The sequence below is a fragment of the Macaca nemestrina genome, chromosome 9, assembly GCF_043159975.1.
Source record: "Macaca nemestrina isolate mMacNem1 chromosome 9, mMacNem.hap1, whole genome shotgun sequence".
NCBI classification, from domain to species: Eukaryota; Metazoa; Chordata; class Mammalia; order Primates; family Cercopithecidae; genus Macaca; species Macaca nemestrina.
Genome location: NC_092133.1, coordinates 90,021,061 through 90,043,044, shown reverse-complemented (window position 1 = coordinate 90,043,044; position 21,984 = coordinate 90,021,061). Strand labels below are relative to the sequence as shown.

The following is a 21,984-nucleotide window of genomic DNA, read 5'->3' as shown; positions in this document are numbered from 1 at the left end:
CGAAGTATTCAGGGTGCGGTGTGGCTTCTCATAACTGTGTATACTAAATTTTGAGAAGAGAAAATTTATTTAAAAACAAAATTGTATAGTTAAAAGAAAAACATAGTTTAAGGATTTGAAGGATTCTCAACCTGGCCTTGTGATAGAGGATGAAAGAACATTTTCAGGAGAGGAAACCAATGATGCAGCCAACTCACCATTTGATAAGGAGATTCATATGGATAGAAGGAAGCCAGAGGCTGTTCACCAATGACCCCCAAGTCACTTCAGACATTATTGGTGGTATCCCTCCCATCACAAGTCCAGAGTGCCAGATCCTTCCTGAGGACGGACATACGTCAAAAGAGAGGCCTAGGGGACCCTCCAGACTTTGGGCTGCACTGTCCAGGGCTGCCTCAAGTCTCTGCTTCCCACTCCTCCAGCTGCCCCAGCCATGGCTCAAGTAGACCAGGTACAGCTTGGCCCGCTGCTTCAGAAGGTACATGCCAGAAACCCTAGCAGCATCCATGTGATGCTGATTCTGCAGGTGCACAGGATGCAAGAGCTAAGAAAGCATGGGTGCCTGCCATAGATTTTAAAAGATGTCACAGGCAGAGACTTACCACAGGAGTGAAGTCATTGCAGAGAGCCCTCACTTGGGCAATGCCCAGGAGAAGTGTGAGGACAGAGTTGCTGCAGAGAGTCCCCACTAGGCCTAATGGAGCCATGGGGACAAGGTCACCTCCAAGACCCCAGAACTGTAGAGCCGCCAGCCTGCAACACCAGCCTAGGCAAACTGCAGGTACAAGATTACAACCCAAGAGAGCTGCTTTGCAGGCCGAGTCCAGTAAAGTCATAGGGCTGGAGCTCCCCAAGGCCTTGGGTGCCCAATCCCCACCACAGCATGCCCAAAAGGTGGCATATGAAGTCAAAGATTATTCTGAAGTCTTAGATTTAATGCTGTTCACTCTGTTGGGTTTTGAACTTCTTTGAGATCAGTTACCCCTTTCTTCTTCTCTATTACTCCCTTTTGGAATGGGAATGTCTATCCTATACCTGTTCCACCATTGTATTTTGGAAGCATGTACTTGTTTAATTTCATAGGCTTACAGATGGAGAGGAATTTGCCTCAGGACGAATCATGCTTTGAGTCTTGCTCATGTCTAATTTTGATGAGACTCTGGATTTTGAACTTTTGAGTTGATACAGGAATGAGTTAAGACTTTGGGGGCCACTGAGATAGAATGAATGTCTTTCGTATGTGAGAACAACATGAATTTTGGGAGACCAGGAATAGAATTATATGATTTGAATATGTGTCCCCTCCAAAACTCATGATGAAATTTTAATTGCAATTGCAATGGTATTAAGATGTTTAACTCTGTCTCTCTTTCTCTCTCCCATTCACCTTCTACCATGGGATGATACAGCAAGAAGGCCCTCAACAGATGCCAGTGTCTTGATATTGGACTTCGCCTCCATAACTGTGAGCCAATACATTTATGTTCATTATAAATTGCCCAGTCTCAAGTATTTTTTTTTACAGCAATGCAAAATGGACTAAGGCACTTGGTCCTTGTCTATCTCTCCCCAACTAGACAATAAATCCCACAAAATTCCAAAGACCTACAATAATAACTATATGTTAAGCCTTCAATACTTATTTATGGAATGAGCCAGTGAATAAATAACAAAATGAGAAACCAATCCCCAAATTAGAAATCAGAAAGGAAAATTTATTCCAAACACAAAGAAAGCAATTGTAAGGGACTATTATGTTAGGCCATCTGGCAATAAGAAAACTTGAATAAAATCGAAATTTTTTTCTGAGAAAAGATAAATTACCAGTATTAACTGAAATATAGGCTGAAAAGAAAGTACTCGTATTTGGCTGGCCACGGAGAAATAGGTCCATCTCTCTATGCGTGTGTGTGTACATATATATACACATACATATATACACATATATATGTACACACACACATATATGGCCAGCCAAATATATATATGCAATTGCATATTTTATATTATTAATTAGAAAAATATGATTATGGAGGTGGCTGGCAAGATGACCAAATAGGAACAGCTCTGGTCTGTAGCTCCCAGTGAGATCAACACAGAAGGCGGGTGATTTCTGCATTTCCAACTGAGGAATCCAGCTTATCTCACTGGAACTGGTTAGACACTGGGTGCAGCCCACAGAAAGCAAACCAAAGCAGGGTGGCATTGCCTCACCCAGGAAACACAAGGGGTGCTCCCTCCCCTAGCCAAGGGAAGCCACAAGGGATTGTGCCATGAGAAATGGTGCACTCCAGCCCAGATACTATGCTTTTCCCACAATCTTCACAACCTGCAGACCAGGAGATTCCCTCAGGGGCCTATACCACCAGGGCCCTGGGTTTCAGGCACAAAACTGGGTGACTGTTTGGGCAGACACTGAGCTAGCTGCAGGAGTTTTTTTTTCATACCCGAGTGGCACCTGGAATGCCAGTGAGACAGAACTGCTCACTACCCTGGAAAAGGGGCTGAAGCCAGGGAGTCAAGTGGTCTAGCTCAGCGAACCCCACCCCCACAGAGCCCAGCAAGCTAAGATCCACTGGCTTGAAATTCTCGCTGCCAGCATAGCAGTCTGAAGTTGACCTGGGATGCTTGAGCTTGGTGGGGGAAGGGGCATTCACCATTACTGAGGCATGAGTAGGCAGTTTTCTCCTCATAGTGTAAACAAAGCCACAGGGAAGTTCAAACCGGGCAGAGCCCACCGCAGCTCTGCAAAGCCACTGTAGCCAGACTGCCTCTCTAGATTCCTCTTCTCTGGGTAGGGCATCTTTGAAAGAAAGGCAGCAGTCCCCGTCAGGGGCTTATCAATAAAACTCCCATCTCCCTGGGACAGAGCACCTGGAGGAAGGGGCAGCTGTGAGCACAGCTTCAGCAGACTTAAACGTTCCTGCCTGCCAACTCTGAATAGAGCAGCAAATCTCCCAGCACAGCACTCAAGCTCTGCTAAGGGACAGACTGCCTCCTCAAGTGAGTCCCTGACCCGTGCTTCCTGACTGAGAGACACCTCTCAGCAGGGGTCGATAGACACCTCATAAAGGAGAGCTCCAGCTGGCATCTAGTGACATCTGGGACAAAGCTTCCTGAGGAAGGAACAGGAAGCAATCTTTGCTGTTCTGTAGCCTCTGCTGGTGATAACCATGCAAACAGGGTCTGGAGTGGACCTCCAACAAACTCCAGCAGACCTGAAGCAGAGGGACCTGACATTTTTCCTTCTAACAAAGGAAAACTAACAAACAGAAAGGAATAGCATCAACATCAACAAAAAGGACATTCACACAAAAACCCCATCCAAAGGTCACCAACATCAAAGAACAAAGGTAGATAAATCCACACAGATGAGGAAAAACCAGCACAAAATGTCTGAAAATTCCAAAAAACAGAACTCCTATTCTCCTCCAAAGGATCACAACTCCTCACCAGCAAGAGAACAAAACTGGATGGAGAATGAGTTTGATGAATTCACAGAAGTAGGCTTCCTCTGAGCTAAAGGAATATGTTCTAAACCAATGCAAGGAAGCTAAGAAACTTGAAAAAAGGTTAGAGAAATTCTAACTAGAAAAACTAGTTTAGAGAAGAACATAAATGACCTGATAGAGCTGAAAAACATAGCACTAGAACTTTGTGATGCATACACAAGTATCGAGAGCAGAATCAATCAAGCAGAAGAAAGGATATCAGGGATTGAAAATCAACTTAATGAAATAAAGCTTGAAGATAGATTAGAGGAAAAAGATGAAAAGGAATGAACAAGGCCTCCAAGAAATATGGGACTATGTGAAAAAAACAAACCTAGGTTTGATTGGTGTACCTGAAAGTGACAGGGAGAATGGAACCAAGTTGGAAAACACTCTTCAGGATATTATCTAGGAGAACTTCCCCAACCTAATAAGACAGACCAACATTCAAATTCAGGAAATACAGAGAACACCACAAAGATACTATTCGAGAAGAGCAACCCCAAGACACATAATGGTCAGATTAACCAAGATTGAAATGAAGGAAAAAATGTTAAGGGCAGACAGAGAGAAGGTCAAGTTACTCACAAAGGGAAACCAATCAGACTAACAGTGGATCTTTCAGCAGAAACCCCACAAGCTAGAAGAGAGTGGGGGCCAACATTCAACATTCTTAAAGAAAAGAATTTTCAACCCAGAATTTCATATCCAGCCAAATTAAGCTTCATACGTGAAGGAGAAATAAAATCCTTTACAGACAAGCAAATGTTGAGAGATTTTGTAACCACCAGGCCTGTCTTACAAGAGCTCCTGAAGGAAGCACTAAATACAGAAAGGAACAACTGGTACCCGTCACTACAAAAAAAAATTGTAAAGACCACTGACACTATAAAGAAACTGCATCAACTAACGGGCAAAATAACCAGCTAGCATCATAATGACAGGATCAAATTCACACATACCAATATTAACCTTAAATGTAAATGGGCTAAATGCCTCAATTAAGACACAGACTGGCAAATTGGATAAAGTGTCAAGACCCATTGGTGTGCTTTATTGAGGAGACCCATCTCACATACAAAGATACATATCGGCTCAAAATAAAGCAATGGATGAATATTTACCAAGCACATGGGAAGCAAAAAAAAAGCATGGGTTGCAATCCTAGTCTCTGATAAAAAGACTTTAAACCAACAAAGATCAAAAAGACAAAGAAGGGCATTACATAATGGTAAAGGGAACAATGCAACAAAAAGAGCTAACTATCCTAAATATATATGCACCCGATACAGGAGCACCCAGATTCATAAAGCAAGTTCTTAGAGACCTACAAACAGACTTAGACTCCCACAAAATAGTAGTGGGAGACTTTAACACCCCACTGTCAATATTAGAGCAACGAGACAGAAAATTAACAAGGATATTCAGGACTTGAACTCAGCTCTGGACCAAGTGGACCTAATAGACATCTACAGAACTCTCCACCCCAAATCAACAGAATATACATTCTTTTCAGCACCACATAGCACTTATTCTAAAATTGACCACATAATTGGAAGTAAAACCCTCCTCAGCAAATGCAAAAGAAAGGAAATCATAACAAACAGTCTCTCAGACCACAGTGCAATCAAGTTAGAATTCAGGATTAAGAAATTCACTCAAAACTCCACACTTACATGGAAACTAAACAACCTGCTCCTGAATGACTACTGGGTAAATAACGAAATTAAGGCAGAAACAAATCAGTTATTTGAAACAATGAGAATAAAGACACAACGTACCAGAATCTCTGAGATACAGTTAAAGCAGTGTTTAGAGGGATATTTATAGCACTAAATGCCCACAAGAGAAAGCAGGAAAGATCTAAAGTCGACACCCTAACATCACAATTAAAAGAATTAGAGAAACAAGAGCAAACAAATTCAAAAACAAGAGAAGGCAAGAATTAACTAAGATGAGAGCATAACTGAAGGAGACAGAGACACGAAAAACCCTTCAAAAAAATCAATAAATCCAAGAGCTGGTTTTTTGAAAAGATTAACAAAATAGATAGACCGCTAGACAGGCTAATACAGAAGAAAAGAGAAAAGAATCAGACAGACACAATAAAAAATGATAAAAGGGAGATCAACACTGATCCCACAGAAATACAAACTACCATCAGAGAATACTATAAACAGCTCTACGCAAATAAACTAGAAAATTTAGAAGAAATGGATAAATTCCTGGACACATACACCCTCCCAAGACTAAACTAGGAAGAAGTCGAATCCCTGAATAAACCAATAAAAGTTCTGAAATTGAGACAGTAATTAATAGCCTACCAACTAAAAAAAGCTCAGGATCAGACGGATTCACAGCCGAATTCTACCAGCAGTACAAAAAGGAGCTGGTACCATTACTTCTGAAACTATTCCAAATGAGAGAAAAAGAGGAACTCCTCCCTAACTCATTTTATGAGGCCAGCATCAAAAAAAGAAAATTTCAGGCCAATATCCCTGACGAGCATCAATGTGAAAATCCTCAATACAATACTGGCAAACCAAATCCAGCAACACATGAAAAAGCTTATCCACCACGATCAAGTCAGCTTCATCCCTGGGATGCAAGGCTGGTTCCACATGTGCAAATCAATAAATGTAATCCATCACATAAACAGAACCAATGACAAAAACCACATGATTATCTCAATAAATGCAGAAAAGTCCTTCAATAAAATTCAACACCCCTTCATGCTAAAAACTGTCAATAAACTAGGTGTTGATGGAACGTATCTCAAAATAATAAGAGCTATTTTTGACAAACCCACAGCCAGTATCATACTGAATGGGCAAAAACTGGAAGCATTCCCTTTGAAAACCGGCACAAGACAAGGATGCCCTCTCTCACCACTCCTATGCAACATAGTATTGGAAGTTCTGGCCAGGGCAATCAGGCAAGAGAAAGAAATAAAGGAATTCAAATAGGAAGAGAGGAAGTTAAATTGTCTCTGTTTGCAGATCACATGATTGTTTATTTACAAAACCCCATCGTCTCAGCCCAAAATCTCCTTAAGCTGATAAGTAACTTCAGCAAAGTCTCAGGATACAAAATCAATGTGCAAAAATCACAAGCATTCCTATACACTAATAAGGTAATAGTATATTAATAATAATATACACAAACAGAGAGCCAAATCATGAGTGAATTGCCATTCACAATTGCTACAAAGACAATACAATACCTAGGAATACAACTTACAAAGGATGTGAAGGACCTCTTCAAGGAGAACTACAAACCACTGCTCAAAGAAATAAGAAAGTACACAAACAAAAGGAAAAACATTCCATGCTAATGGATAGGAAGAATCAATGTTGTGAAAATGACCATACTGCCAACGTAATTTATAGACTCAATGCTATCCCCATCAAGCTACCATGGACTTTCTTCACAGAATTGGAAAAAACTACTTTAAATTTCACATGGAACCAAAAAAAGAGCCCACATAGCCAAGAAAATCCTAGGCAAAAAGAACAAAGAAGGAGGTACCACGCTACCTGACTTCAAACTATACTGCAAGGCTACAGTAACCAAAACAGCATGGTACTGGTACCAAAACAGCGATATAGATCAATGGAACAGAACAGAGGCCTCAGAAATAATGCGACACATCTACAACTATCTGATCTTTGACAAACCTGACAAAAACAAGCAATGGGGAAAGGATTCCCTATTTAATAAATGATGTTGGGAAAACTGGCTAGTCAGATGCAGAAAACTGAAACTGGACCCCTTCCTTACATCTTATACAAAAATTAACTCAACATGGGTTAAAGACTTAAACATAAGACCTAAAACCATAAAAACACTAGAAGAAAACCTAGGCAATACCATTCAGAACATAGGCATGGGCAAAGACTTCATGACTAAAATACCCAAAGCAATGGCAACAAAAGCCAAAATTGACAAATGAGATCTAATTAAACTAAAGAGCTTCTGCACAGCAAAAGAAACTATCATCACAGTGAACAGGCAACCTACAGAATGGGAGAAAATTTTTACAATCTATCCATCTGACAAAGGGCTAATATCTAAAATCTACAAAGAACTTAAAGAAATTTACAAGAAAAAAAACAACCCCATCAAAAAGTGGGCAAAGGATATGAACAGACACTTCTCAAAAGAAGACATTTTTGCAGTCAACAAACATATGAAACAAAGCTCATCATCACTGGTCATTAGAGAAATGCAAATCAAAACCATAGTGAAATACCATCTCACGCCACTTAGAATGGCGATCATTAAAAAGTCAGAAAACAACAGATATATATATATTTTATCAATTTAATGATTTCATTGTAAATTCTGTGGTTTTTAGCATATAGACAATAATGTATCTATGAGTAATTATATTTCTAATTATTTCACTCCAACTTTATTTCTCTTTTTTACTTTTTTTAATTGACAAAATTGTATATTTATTTAAGGTATATAACATGATGTTTTAATATATATATATATTGTGAAATGACTAAATCAAGCTAATTAACCTCACACATCTTTTTTGATGGTAAGAAAATTTAAAATCTACTCTCTGAGCAATTTTTAAGCATATAATACATTGTTGTTTCCTATAATCACCATGTTGCACAATAGAATTCTCACTTATTCCTCCTGTCTAACTGAAATTCTACATTCTTTAACCAATATCTTCCCTGTCTCCTACTCTCCAGCCCCTGGTAACCACCTCTCTGCTTCTGTGAGTTCAACTCTTTTAGATTCCACATATAAGTGAGACCTTGTAGCATTTGTCTTTCTATGCCTGGTTTATTTCACTTAGCATAATGTGATCCAGGTTTATCCTTCTTGAAAATGACAGGATTTCTTTCTTTCTTAAGGCTGAATAGTATTTTGTTGTGTATATATACCATATTTTTCTTATTCATTTATTTGTTGATGGACAGTTAGGTTGTTTCCATATCTTAGTTATGGATAATAATGCTGCAGTGAACATGGGAGTGCAGATACCTCTTCAATGTAAGTATTTCATTTCCTTTGTATATATATCCACAAACATAATGGCTCGACCATATGGTAGTTCTGTTTTTAACTTTTCTTTTTTTTTTTGGAAATGGAGTCTTGCTCTGTCACCCAGGCTGGAGTGCAGTGGTGCGATCTCGGCTCACTGCAACCTCTGCCTCCCGGGTTCAAGCAATTCTCCTGCCTCAGCCTCCCCAGCAGTTAGGACTACCATGCCCAGCTAATTTTTGTATTTTTAGTACAGACAGGGTTTCACCACATTGGCCAGGCTGGTCTCGAGCTCCTGACCTCATGATCCACCCGCCTCGGCCTCCCAATGTGCTGGGATTACAGGCATGATCCACCGTGCTGGGATCTGTTTTTAACTTTTTGAGGAACCTCCATACTGTTTTCCAAAATGACTGTATTAATTTAAATTCCCACCAGCAGTTTACAAGGGTTTCCTTTTCCACACATCCTCAACAACATTCTTTAATCTCTTATATTTTTTATAATAGCCATCCAAACAGATGTGAGGTAATATCTCATCCTGGCTTTAATTTGCATTCCCTGATGATCAATGATGTTGAGCATTTTTTTAATAAACCCATTGGCCATTTGTATGCCATCTTTTGAGAAATGTCTTTTCAGGTCCTTCACCCAATTTTTTAAATTGGATTACTTGTTTCCTTGCTATTGAGTTCTTTCAGGTGCTTATATATTTTTATATTAACTCCTTATCAGATGTATGGTTCACAGATATTTTCTCCCATTCTGCAGGTTGTTTCCTCACTCTGTTGATTGTTCCCTTTCCTGTGCATAAGCTTTTTAACTTGATAATTCCAATTGTTTATTTTTGCTTTTGTTGCCTGTGTTTTGGGGTTATATCAAAAAGCAATGGCAACAAAATACCAATGGCAAGAAGTTTTCCCATTTCCTCTAGATTTCAGAGCGGGATTGTCCAGTATGGTAGCCACTATTTAAATGTGTGACCATTTAAAGTTAAATTTAAACAGAAGTGTTACTCTTTCAGGTCTTACGTTTAGATTTTTCATCCATTTTGAGTTGATTTTGTTATATGAATTGGTTCTCTAGTCTTACTGTAAAACTCTCAAAGACTTTATGTAAGATTGGAATTTTCAGCTCTGAGAATTCAAACTGGCACACAAAACTAACTGAGGCGGGCCGGGCGCGGTGGCTCAAGCCTGTAATCCCAGCACTTTGGGAGGCCGAGATGGGCGGATCACGAGGTCAGGAGATCAAGATCATCCTGGCTAACACGGTGAAACCCCATCTCTACTAAAAAATACAAAAAACTAGCCAGGCGAGGTGGCAGGCGCCTGTAGTCCCAGCTACTCGGGAGGCTGAGGCAGGAGAATGGCGTGAACCTGGGAGGCGGAGCTTGCAGTGAGCTGAGATCCAGCCACTGCACTCCAGCCTGGGCGACAGAGCCAGACTCAGTCTCAAAAAAAAAAAAAAAAAAAAAAAAAAACTAACTGAGCCTGGTGTTCTTCTTAAGGACAGATATTTTTTAACTGAAGATTCACGTTTTTCATAAACATAGGATGATTCAGGCTTACTATTTCTTCTGGAGTCAGTTTTGGTAATTTATATTTCCTGTAAATATTTCTACTTCACCTGATTCCAGATTGATTGTCATAAAGTTGTTCAATATATTCTATTTTATTACCTTTCTATTATTACAAATAGAATTATAATTCTATTTGTAATTGTGCCTTCTTTCACTTTTGGCATTGGTTTGGTTTGTTTGTAATGTCTTCTCTCAGTTTTATTGAACTTTTTGATTCTAAGGATTGATTGTTTTTTCCCTTTATTCCCTCCCTCCACTCAAAACCAAAACCAACTCAGGCAAGTGTCTTTTCCTACTCTGTTACTCAAGAATCACAGTCAACTTTTTCTATAGAGGGCCAGGTAGTAAATTTATTCTCTTCTGTGGTCCATACGGCTGCAACTATTCAACTCTGCCCTCGTTTTGCAAAAGCAACTACAGATAATATGATAAGGAAAGACATGGCTGCGTTTCAATGAAACTTTACAAAATCAGGTAGTAGGCTGCGTTTGGCTTACAGGTTGTAGTTTGCACATCCCAGCTCTAGATCCAGCTGCTGTAAAAAGCCCAGCTTCAGATCCCTCCCTCTAAAGAGGATATTGATTGCCTGTCCTCCGCCCTACTCCCAGGACAAAAACTGGATGACAATTGCTTATCTTTCCAGTTTCACTTACTGTTTCCAGCTTTGAACCTCTTCATCACTTCCAGGCTTTTCAGACATTCTTTATTTTCACATATGATTAACAACGCATTTTTAAAGATTTATTTTAAATATTCTATCCAGCATTGTTAGATGTTCTACACTGGTTTGGTTTTTCTGGCTATTGCTAAAAATGGAAATCTCGTCACAGGATTTTGCCATAGGGCATCTTTTTCTCTTCCTTCCTTCTTTTCCTTCTTCCTTTCTTCCTCCTTCTTTCTTTCTGCCTTTGCTACAAAGTATGGGAGGAGGTGGAAGTCTGACTCCTGTAACTAAGTGGAAAGCTTCCATTCTCAGGCAAATACTAGGAATAATATTACAGCAGGCATCAGATGAGAGGTCTGACCTGACTGTAACAATTCAACATCACACTTCGGACACACTCTTGATCCACAATTCCTGATTTGCTTGGAAATTGAATCATAAATGATGATTTCTAGCAAGTGTATTTCTGATAGTTGGTCCTTGGATGAATTAATTGGTCACTTTCAGGGAAGCACTGGTTGACCAGGGTTTAACTGAGGACAATGTAAAAGAACATTCTGTTACCCAGAGAGTACAGGCTTATGTCCTGTGGGAGGAATAACAGAAAAAAAAAAATGGTAGCAAGGCTGGGAAAAACTGAGCACCTTTTCCCAGTGGCACCAAGTTTGGGAAGTGGCTGATTCTGCAGCATCTGGATGAGCAGCAAGAACTGGGAGGAAACAGTGGAGCAGTGGAAGATCTGAAGCTAAGAGGCTCAAGGTTGGCCAGTGAGCAATCTCACGGCTGGGAAAGTCTTGCAGACCCAAGACAAGGAGTCCCTACTTTCCTTCTTTGATTTAGAAACTTTTGTGAAGGGTGATAGCTGTGTGAAGACATGGGAGAAACCAACCCTTTAATTAAATTCTATAGGTTTAAGGTTTATTATGGTTTGTGTTGATCAAACCTCTTTATAGCCTATACCTAGAGTACTCAAACTCAGAGAGACAGAAAGTAGAATGGTGGTTACCAGGAGATAGGGATGGGAGGGAAGGAGGGAATGGGGAGTCTGTGTTAAATGAGGACAGAGTTTCTGTCTGAGATGATGAAAAAGTTCTGGAGATAGATGGTGATGAGGTTGTACAACAATGTGAATGTACAAATTTTATGTTATGTGCATCTTACCACAATAAAAAAAAATTTAAATATAAACCAAACAAACCTCTTTGTAATCTCTTTCAAGTGAGGAATTACCAAGTGCTCAACAGGCTGCTTAGAAGGGGAGGCAGGGGTGAGGGGCAATGCCAGGCACATGGCCCACTTTGTACACTTATGATTGCTGTTATTTATTGAGTATCTACTCTCTCTGCCACCTCCTACACTAAGTACTTTACATGTACCCATTCTAATCCTAAGAAAGAGAAAAAGAAAGAAAAACAGGAGCCTGCAAGGCTGTGCGGTACATCATGTAGCCCACATTTTACAGAACCGACTTAGCGTCCTTGTGGTAAGAGTGTTTCTGGTGAGATGGTAAAGTCGTGTGTTTGTGAATCGTACATGATTCAGTTCAATTTTTTTGGAGTTAATGATTCTACAAGAAAATATAGTCGAACTAGACATTCACTTATGGTGGAGCTCCGCTGGGGTTCCTGGGCCTGCTGACTGTTTGGTCCTTAACTCTTAGTAACAGGCCTTCTCCCTCCCTTCCCCCCACGCCCAGAGTCCTCCTAACAGAGCCCCTGGCCGAGAGGCTGCTGCTCTCAGGCCCTGGCCAGGGTGATGGATGTGAGTTTGCTCAGTCCTTACTCCACGTGGGATAACCAAGAATGTCCAGATTTTTACTTAAATTAGAAATGGCACACAAAGCACACAGTCTGGCAAAAGAGGACTAAGCAGATACATGTGAACTACCACAGTCAAACAGCCTCTAGTGGCACAGCTGTGGGACATCGATGTACTTGTCAATGGCGGGGATGGGACAGGAGGCTGCAGGCCACTGCACCTTCCTAAGGCCACTCAGGAAAAGGCCAGTCCCCAATTTGTTTCACTGTGAGGCGGTTGCGCGGTTAGAGCCCAGACACGGTCACCAGACTCCCAGACTTGGATTCAGCTCCACATCGTGTCACCCTGGGTAAAGGATTACATCTCTGCATGCCTGGGTTTGTCACCTGGCAGCATGGATGCTCAGGTGACTGACCCGTCAGGACTGCAACAAAAGAACTGAAGCTGCAGGAGCGAGCTGGCTGGTGCTGTGCGGAGCTGTGGTGCAGAAGGCCCTCACCAGGGGTGCCCAGAGCCGGGGTCTGTGCGCCGCGGACTGGGTCCAGGTCACAGGCGCTGGGTGAACAGAATGAGAAGACGAAGTGAGGATGTACTCGTTAGATGCTCACGAAAGGCCTTCTTCCCCTTGGTTGGGAACGACCCCCCGGAAACTAGCCCCAGGCCGCACCTGGATTCAGCTGCAGGCAACTCAGAGGAGCACGAGCCCAGGGGCCTCGGGAGGGCTTCGGTGGTTAGGAGGGGGGTGAAGGGAGACTCGGGAGGGCCGCGGGTGGGAGGTGGGTGGGGAGGGGGTCCTCTGGAGGGTCTGGAGCCCGCAGAAGCCTGGCGATGACGCAGGCCCAGTGCACTTGTCCCGGGGCTCCTGTCTAGGCCCACAGAAGCTCCATGTTGGTTTCTTTGTACCCACATCACACTTACTGTATTTCTTCTTCTTCTTTCTTTTCCTCCCCCAGCAGCTCTAAGAGCCCTACAGCTTGCATGGAAACGCAACAGACTTCCCTTTTGCACTGTCTGCGGGGACAACTGTTTCAGCCATGAGGGGACGAGGGGACGCTGTGCTGTGGGGAAAGCCCGGGGAAAGCCCGGGTGGCAGGAGGTGGCGGGGCTCCTGGAGGAGGTGCTGGGATGTGCTGCTGTGGCTGCTGAGAAAGGTCCTGAGGACGCAGCCCGCCCCTTCCCCGAGCTTTGAGCTTCCAGGGAGCCCGGCGGGGAAGACCGGCAGGGTCTCCGGGAGGGCGGAACAGGGGAGCCTGGAGTCTCAGGGCTGAGGGGAGCAGAGTCTTTCTGGGAGGTGAGCGTCCCCAGCCTGCCCTCCCTGCTCACTGCAGGTCGCGCACCTGCTCTGCTCTGCTCTGGGCCTCCCCTCAGCCCTGGCCTCGAGGCAGTTTCCTTTCTGCCAGGTAGATTCTGTGCAACTTCATTTATTCAGAATCTGGATCAACAAATGAACACTCAGGGAGGAAAGGGGTGTTTGGAGGGGTGGAGAGGTTTCCAAGCAGGCGCCCACCTGAGGGACCCCTGAGGGGAAACAAAGGGGACTTAAAGCCAGGTTTCCAGCTCGGCCACCCCTTCCTTTTTTTTGTCTTTTTTCTTTTATTAAAAGAAATATAAACAAAGAACTTGAATTATTTTGAAATAACTCTTGGTAGCTGGACTGTGTTCTGTTGACCACAACATTGCTCTGGGACTGAACCGCGTGGGTCTCTGCTCTTCCTAAGTGTTACATAAGAATAGCGAACCCATGAGGTCAGCTTTAAACCAGTTTCTTCCCATAACCTCCTGGACCAAGGCCCAAGGAAGGCCGGGAGGAGCTCAAGGTCCAACTCTCACCAGGAGGCGCCTCTTCTCTCTCTAGTTGGCAGGAGGCGATGAATGTCTCCCAGTAATTTAAGATTGTTCGTGTTTGTGTAGAAAAGCCAAGCACGGGCCCATATTCTAGAGGATTGCTTGTGGCAGGCAGAAGGCCATCAAAGACAAACGCAAACAAATGAAAAGGTGTCTTTTGAAGCTAATGGAGCAGATCAGATTGGTGAAAAATAGATTAACAATAGCACTGGCAACAAAACTTTCAGCATAGTGCTTGCCTGAGAGGACTTACAGCCCTTTAAAATTGACAGTGGGACCAGGCACCATGGCTCACAACTGTAATCCCAGCACTTTGGGAGTCTGAGGCGGGTGGATCACTTGAGTCCAGGAGTTTGAGACCAGCCTGGGCAACATAGTGAAACTCTGCCACTACTAAAAATACAAAGATTAGCCAGGCATGGTGGTGCTCACCTGTAATCCCAGCTACTTGGAGGCTGAGGCACGAGAATTGCTTGAACCTGGGAGGCAGAGGTTGCAATGAGCCAAGATCGTGCCACTGCACTCCAGCCTGGATGACAGAGTGAGACTCTGTCTCAAAAATAAAATAAAATAAAATAAATAACATTGCCACTGGGTGGGACTGTAGACAAGGCAAAGACGTGTCTACAGTTCCAACCAAGAGTAAGGCAATTACAAAAATCGACTTTTGCATATCTAAGGGCATTGCCTACATATTTGGAATCATATATCTGGTTAATCTGAGTTTTTTCATAGAAAGCAGGTAAACATAGCCAAATTTTATAATGAAGTAAATTTTCAATCTCATGTTAACCTTAACTCTTTCATAGTCTGAATAGATCATATTCACAGTGATATGAGAGCCAGATATTTTAAATAAAATCATAGGAATAATGTTCTTTGTTTATGTCACAATTACACTAAGTCAGCAGTCCCCAACCTTTTTGCCACCAGGGACCAGTTTCATGGAAGACAATTTTCCACGGGCAGGGTGTATGGGTCAGGATGAAACAGTTCCACCTCAGATCATCAGGCATTAGTTAGATCCTCATAAGGAACGTGCAACCTAGATCCCTCATATGTGCAATTCACAACAGGGTTCATGCTCCTCTGAGAATCTAATGCCACTACTGATCTGACAGGAAGCAGAGCTCAGGTGGCAATGCTCACTCACCACTCACCCCATGATGTGCATCCCAGTTCCTAACAGGCCACAGACCAGTATGAGCCCACAGGTTGCAGACCCCTGCTCTACGTAGTCCAAAATGGCTTACCAAATGCACCCTTCCAAATATGCCAGATATTCACTGTGTGCTAAAATTTCTTTATTATAAGAGTCAGAGTTAGTAAATAAAATTATAAAAACAAAAGACACATATAATATAATGTAAAATATGATCCAGATCATGACTCCTTCCTTATGACTTTCTAAAATGTAATATTTTGCTTGGAAAGTGTCACAACTTGTAAGTGTGGCAAAAACTCACTAGAAACAGCATTCTGAGTACTCCCGTGACAACATTGTTAAAACACTCTGAGACCATGCATTTAATATTCTATATTAAGGCCTCTCTACTCCCATAATTTCCCCTACATAGCACTATGAAGTCATGTAAGGGTAGTCAGAAGGAAACAAAACTATTAAAAATATCTTCCAAAAATGAAAAGATGCCAAAAAATCACACAAGGACTTAATAACCATGGTATTTACAATGGAAAATAATGCTTCTGCCAGAAACTCTGTTTTTACTAGCCAAGGCTTTTTTTCATGTTTAATTTTATATACAAGCTTTGTGCCTGGATTTATGATTAAATTATTTTCTTTTCAATTCCCCTTTGTTACCTTGGTTTTGTTGATATTGAACTGTTTGAATTCTACAGCAATAGCAAACAAACATAAAAACCAACTTCTATACACAGTGCTGATTAGGCCCAGCTCTAATCACTGAACTAACTGTAGGAGACAGATACTATTATGTTGCTCTGTATACACGAAAGAGCTGAAGCACTCAGAGGCTAAGTAACTGCCCAAGGTCACACAATTGCTAAGTGGTAGAGCTGGGAATTGAACTCAGGCAAGGCTGGCTCCAGAGCCTGTTTCCACCATTTTTCTAAGCTGTCTTTTTATAGCATTTCTAGAACTCTCAGAGCAGCAACCCAGTGATGTTAGCCCAAACTCATCAATTTTGCAAGTTATAGGATCTGTCTGCTCCTTGAACAAACCTTTCTCAAGCACAAATTGGATTCATGTTTTTGCATCTGTATGAAAGGCACAGGGACAGACAGGGGAAAATTTGTGTCTACTACTCCTGAAAGATTCAGAGTTTCTGAGTAAGATGAAGTCATAGAAGTTTCATTTGTCTTTTGGCAAGGGGAGGGGCTGAGCTCAGACTGCAGCATCTGCTCAGCGTAGCCGCCTCCTCCTCCCAAGTCATTCACTCTAGAGTGAGGGGGAGCCTTCGCTGTGCTCCCCAAAGCTCTTTCCTGCCCTAGGGTCCTGCCCTCAACCACCCTCGCGCATGAACTCATCATGGTTCTCCGCAGGTCTCCTCTCTTTGATGCAGCCATTACTCCATCGTCAGGTAGAATATCTTCACCTGTTCCTCTTCTACTCACAGAAGAAAGTTCAGCCTCCTTAGGCCAGCACTAAAGGCCCCAACTTATCTGCTGCAACCCGGAGTCACCTCCTGCCACTCTCTGGGACACTGTGCTCCCAACATAGGACTACTCCCTGGCTCCTCCACCTTTGCTGGGGCCTTTGTCTCTTCTCATCTCTCTCTTTCTTGGCCTTGTGCCGTGTCCTCCACAAAGCCTCCCCAGCCAGCCCTCATAGTGAGAGGTAAAGTATTCCTCCTCTCATCCAGCCACAGCACTCCAGCCTGGGCGACAGAGCGAGACTCCGTCTCAACAAAAAAAAAAAAAAAAAAGTATTCCTCCTCTCTGTGCTCCTGGACCTCTGAACCTGCCTCTACCAGAGCATTTGACAGAAATGTTAATAGCCTTCTAGAGCACAAGGGATCCTCTCCTCCTCCCCATTCTCTCTAAGTTGCAAGCACCCTGAGGGCAAGTCACCACACTTTCCAGCCTGTGGGATCTATCACAGAGTTCCAGGAACCTGAAGGTCAATAAACCTACCTCCCTCCTGGAAAAGAATGTTCTGCAGCCTCCCTGCCCTGCAGGCTGAACAGGGGACGACTCTGCAGAGACAGATTAGAGCCCCACCCTGCTGCCCCAGCTGGCCCTCAGCTTCAGCTGCCGTCTCTCTCTCCAGAAAGGCCGCTGCAGCCCTCTCTGCATCCCCTTGGTGTCTGCATATACCCCTGAAGGGTGGTACAAAGCAGGGGGCAGTAAAATGAGGCACAAATTCACATTAAAATATATACAATTCAGTGAGCAGTATTACACTGAGGCTTTGCAGAAAGCTCCAAGGGAGCAGGAAAGAAATCAGACCTTCCCCACCCCAACCCCGGGATTTTAGAGAAAACTTCATGCCGCTGGTAGCCCTCCAACTGAAGGATGAGGTCAAGATGGGACCTGCTCATCCCCAAACTGCCCACCAGACCTCAGTGTGGCTGGTGTGTCCCACAGCATTGGTGCACACTCAATCCATGCAGAGAACTCAAGGAACAGCAAAACGCAGGCCCAGCGGGGTGGAGTCCTGGGAAGCCTGTGGACAACCGCAACACAGCACCGCAGGATTCATTCATTCCTTCAACAAACACCACTGAACAGGTACTACATACTGACCAAGGGCTACATTAAGGCTAGGATGATGAGCAGACTGCTCCCCATGCCCGGGGACAGATGAGGAGGATGGCCATGGTTCAGATGCACGACCACTTGGCCCAGTGCCAGCTGCTGGAAGAGTGGAGACTGGCATGGGCTGTGTGTGGGCAGAGAGGTTTCTCCAGGGAAATGGCTGCTGTGGAGGGAGGGGACAGGGGTCAGGGAGAACACTGGAGATAGCAGAAGCACCAAGGATAAACAAGACCTGGAGGGGAGCTCCCACCCCAGGGCTGGAAGGGGAGCCCCAGAGGCATTCCAGGCTGGAGTGATGTGTTCACGCCTGTGTGTTACTCTTCTCTTCCCCAACTGAAGTCAGAGAAAGACCGTGGAGACTAGTCAGAAGTCTCAAAAATCTAGCAGTTTGCAGCTTGGATTTGGAGTCGGGGAGTGGGTAGAGGTGGACATAAGAGGCTTGGAGGAGGTAAATTAGTAGATTTAGGAGAGCGGGGTGGAGGGGAGGCTCAGGGACACTCTGATTACTCACTTACATCACTGAACCTTCACCAATGGCTTCTCTGACATTTCCTTGATGCATTCATCAGCTAGTTATGAAAGCTTCAGGGAGAGCTTGGAGATAAAAAACTATTCAGGCTCTTGCATGCATGTAAATATTATTTTCTTGAATTCAAATTTACACGATAAGTTGGCTGCAAGCAGAATTTGTTTACTTCAAAGCCCTGTACATGCTCTCCAGCAGATAGGAGGCTAAAATTAGCTTGATATATTTGTGGGCATTTTTTTCCTAATTTTAATTAGAAATTAAATGTAGATTAAGTTAGAAGCATGTAATTAATTGCTAATTAATTTTTTTTTTGCCAGCACACTGCTCTGCCAATTTTCTAATTAAAATTTTAGTGCCACAATACTTATAGGAATTTTTAATGCATTTTATTCATGGTTTCTTGTGTTTTTCCAAAGATAAGTTATTCTTTTTCCTCTGAGATTTTATTTTATAATCTTATCAGTAAACCTTCTCTTAGTTATCAGGGTAATTCCTAATTTCCATTAAGCCCCAGAAGTTCTTCCCAGGACACACAGTGTATTTTCTTTTTCTCTTTATTCATCTTTGAATGAGTATGGCTGTTGGCTAGCTTGTCTCAAGTCAATTTACATGGCACATAAGCCCTGGCCATTGATCTTTCTTTTTGTAAAGCCTCATCAAGCTTATTTTTTAAAATCTCTCTAGCTCATTCTAAAGCATCTTCTAGAGTCTAGGAGGAATTCCTCTCATCATTTTAGGAAGACTGAGAACAATAAAGGGTCCACTAATCCCTTAGTTATGGAACGTCACATCCAATGGAAAAACACACAGGTCTGCTTCTGGAAGCTGCAGATCAGCCGCAGAGCCCCTCCACCTGTCTCACAGGCGCACCAGCACCAGAAACCAGCTCCAGAGGAAACGCTCGGAGGCCCGCCGTTCACAGAGAAGACCAGCCGTTCACAGAGAAGGCCAGCCGTCATGTTTTAAAGGAAAGAACATTCGTTTCCAGAAAGCTAAAAACCTAAGATGTGTGATGATGGAATCATTAATCTACTCTTTAGTGACCACTCCGACTCACTTTCCCCGGCTATAAATCATAAACGCTGTGAAATTGCAAAGGCATCCTGCACCCCACACCTGACGCCGACAAGGGGCGCGGTCCCCCACCGCACCTCTCTGTGCTTCCAGCCCTGCCCCTGTAGGCACTGGAAATCATTGCCATAGCGGGGCCATGTCCAGACAGAGGCGCGCAAGAAGGTCTGGGCTCACCTTGGCCCCAGCTCGTCCACTGCCGCCCACTCCAGACCCTGCCCCCGGCCCCAGGCAGCCCCATCCAGGGCGCAGGGGTGGCCTGAGCACGAAGGGGGCTGGGCTTCGACCCTCTCAGCCTAACTTTCCTAACTTTCAGGATCTAGCCGTGTTGCCCAGGCTGGTCTCGAACTCCTGGGCTCAAGCAATCCTCCCACCTCGGCCTCCCAAAGTTCTGGGATTACAGGCGTGAGCACCCGGCTTTACTTTAAAACTTAGCTTAGGTGTTTTATTCCTGTTAAGTCCTGAGGAAAATAACCCCTCTGTAGCATAAGTCTTCCCTGTGAGGCCTCTCCTGACCCTCCACCCTATCCGGCCCCAGGACGGTGGCCCTCCCCAGCAAGCCATCTACCTGGGCCCCAGACAGAAGGTAGGCTCTTGAAGGGCAGGTCTGGGTCCCCCTCACCACAACACTGTCACTGTCCCCAGGTCAGAGCACTTGGCGGGTGTGCAGGTGTCCCCCAGATGGAGGAGGCTCACTCACAGGAACTGGGGAGACTCCCCTGTCAGCCTCAATTTGATTATTTTCAGCTCAAGGAGATGGAAATGTCAGGGCTAAGGGGCTGTAAAGACTTTAATTCCTACAGCATCGGTGACAAGGAACATCCGGATCTCATCCTCAGTGATCCCTGCCCCAAGCAGCCAGGGACCCAGAACCATACTTACCTCTTCTAGGGACAATAGCAGATGGGTGCCAGCCACCAAAGGCCAGTTCAACAACCAGCAGCCATTTCAAGTAGGGCACGGAGAGAGTCCCAACCCCTTGTGTTGGTTTTACTAGGACTGAGGGGGTGGGTCCACAGTGACATCCAAATACAATTCTCACTTCAGTTGGGGCTGGCTCAATACTGACACTCAATGAAAAGCATCCTTATCTCATTCAGGAAGTAGATTTTTCTTTCTTTTCTGCCAGAAGTATTATAAAGGGATGCCTAAATAATTTCTAGGCAAAGAGGGACTTTCTCCCAGGGCACCTACAAACATCACACGCCCCTTTCCTTTCCCCTTTTGCAGTCTGCAAAGTCCATCTTCTATGAGAGTCATGCGGTGCTTGGCTCTTCCTTGCTGAAGAACAAAACGCACAGTCACAGCCTGTTACCCTTGCTTTCTTCCCACAAAGGAGAAATTGTTATATAGGCATAGCCAGAATCCCCAAAGGGTGTCCTACACAAATGCCAGTACATTCAGATCACACACGTTTTCTCTCTCCACACACATCCACACACACAGACACACACACACACACCCATCAAACTGATGTTGGAAGAATTCTGAAATACAGAAGTCTTAAGATGGACCCTAGGCTCATGCCTGTAATCCCAGCACTTTGGGAGCCTGAAGAAGGAGGATTGCTTGAACCTGGGAGTTCAAGACCAGCCTGGGCAACATGAACAAACCCTATCTCTACAAAAATGAAAAAAAAAAAAAAATAGCCATGCATGGTGGTGTGTGCCTGTAGTCCCAGCTACTCAGGAGGCTGAAGTGGGAGGATCACTTGAGCCCACGAGGTTGAGGTTGCAGTGAGCTGAGATCACACCACTGAACTCCAGCCTGGGTAAGAGTGCAAGACCCTGTCTTACACACACACAAAAAAGATGGACCCTAAAAATGAATAGGTTTCCCCAGGCAAAAAAGTAAGAACATTTGAAAAGGAAGAACCCTGTGATTCTGATGTTTAATGATCTGCCTGACAAGGACTGTAGCCACCTCAGGCAAGAGAGTCAGTGGGTTGAGGCCTGGCTAGTTGGTCCCTAACTTAGTGGCCTTTCAAGCCACTTGGACCTTGGCCTCCATTTCTGCATCTGTTTCTTAGGGACCATAGTGGTCCTAGGCCAGCTGCATCACAGGGTACATATGATAGAAGGATCTGGAACTCTGAGTTAGGAGTGTCTTGCTAGGATATTATTAGTCGTTTCTATTATTAAAGTCAAAGTCTAGCATTCAGAGATGTTAGAAGGTCACGTTTGTATGATGAGTGGTTCAAAACACTGAAGACTTTGAATGCCAAGTGAACAAACAAGTAGTACTTACACTAAAGGAATTCGGGAGGAATAAAGGAAACTCATATTTATTGAGCAACTAC

At 43.7% G+C, this 21,984-nt stretch overlaps 1 protein-coding gene and 1 long non-coding RNA gene across 2 annotated transcripts in view; one reads left to right on the top strand and one right to left on the bottom strand.

The window, feature by feature from the left end:
- Positions 1-20,830, bottom strand: part of LOC105486594 (uncharacterized) — a 72,916-nt gene extending 52,086 nt beyond the window's left edge. Inside the window, exon 1 of the long non-coding RNA XR_011607999.1 lies at positions 20,568-20,830. This is a non-coding gene — a long non-coding RNA (uncharacterized lncRNA). The remainder of the gene's footprint in view (positions 1-20,567) is intronic.
- Positions 12,897-14,024, top strand: LOC105486705 (uncharacterized). Its single transcript, XM_011749731.2, is given in 6 exon segments — positions 12,897-13,278; positions 13,456-13,492; positions 13,494-13,575; positions 13,578-13,847; positions 13,849-13,897; positions 13,900-14,024. Coding segments are annotated over 6 exon segments (945 nt in total).
- Positions 20,831-21,984: the final 1,154 nt, after the last annotated feature.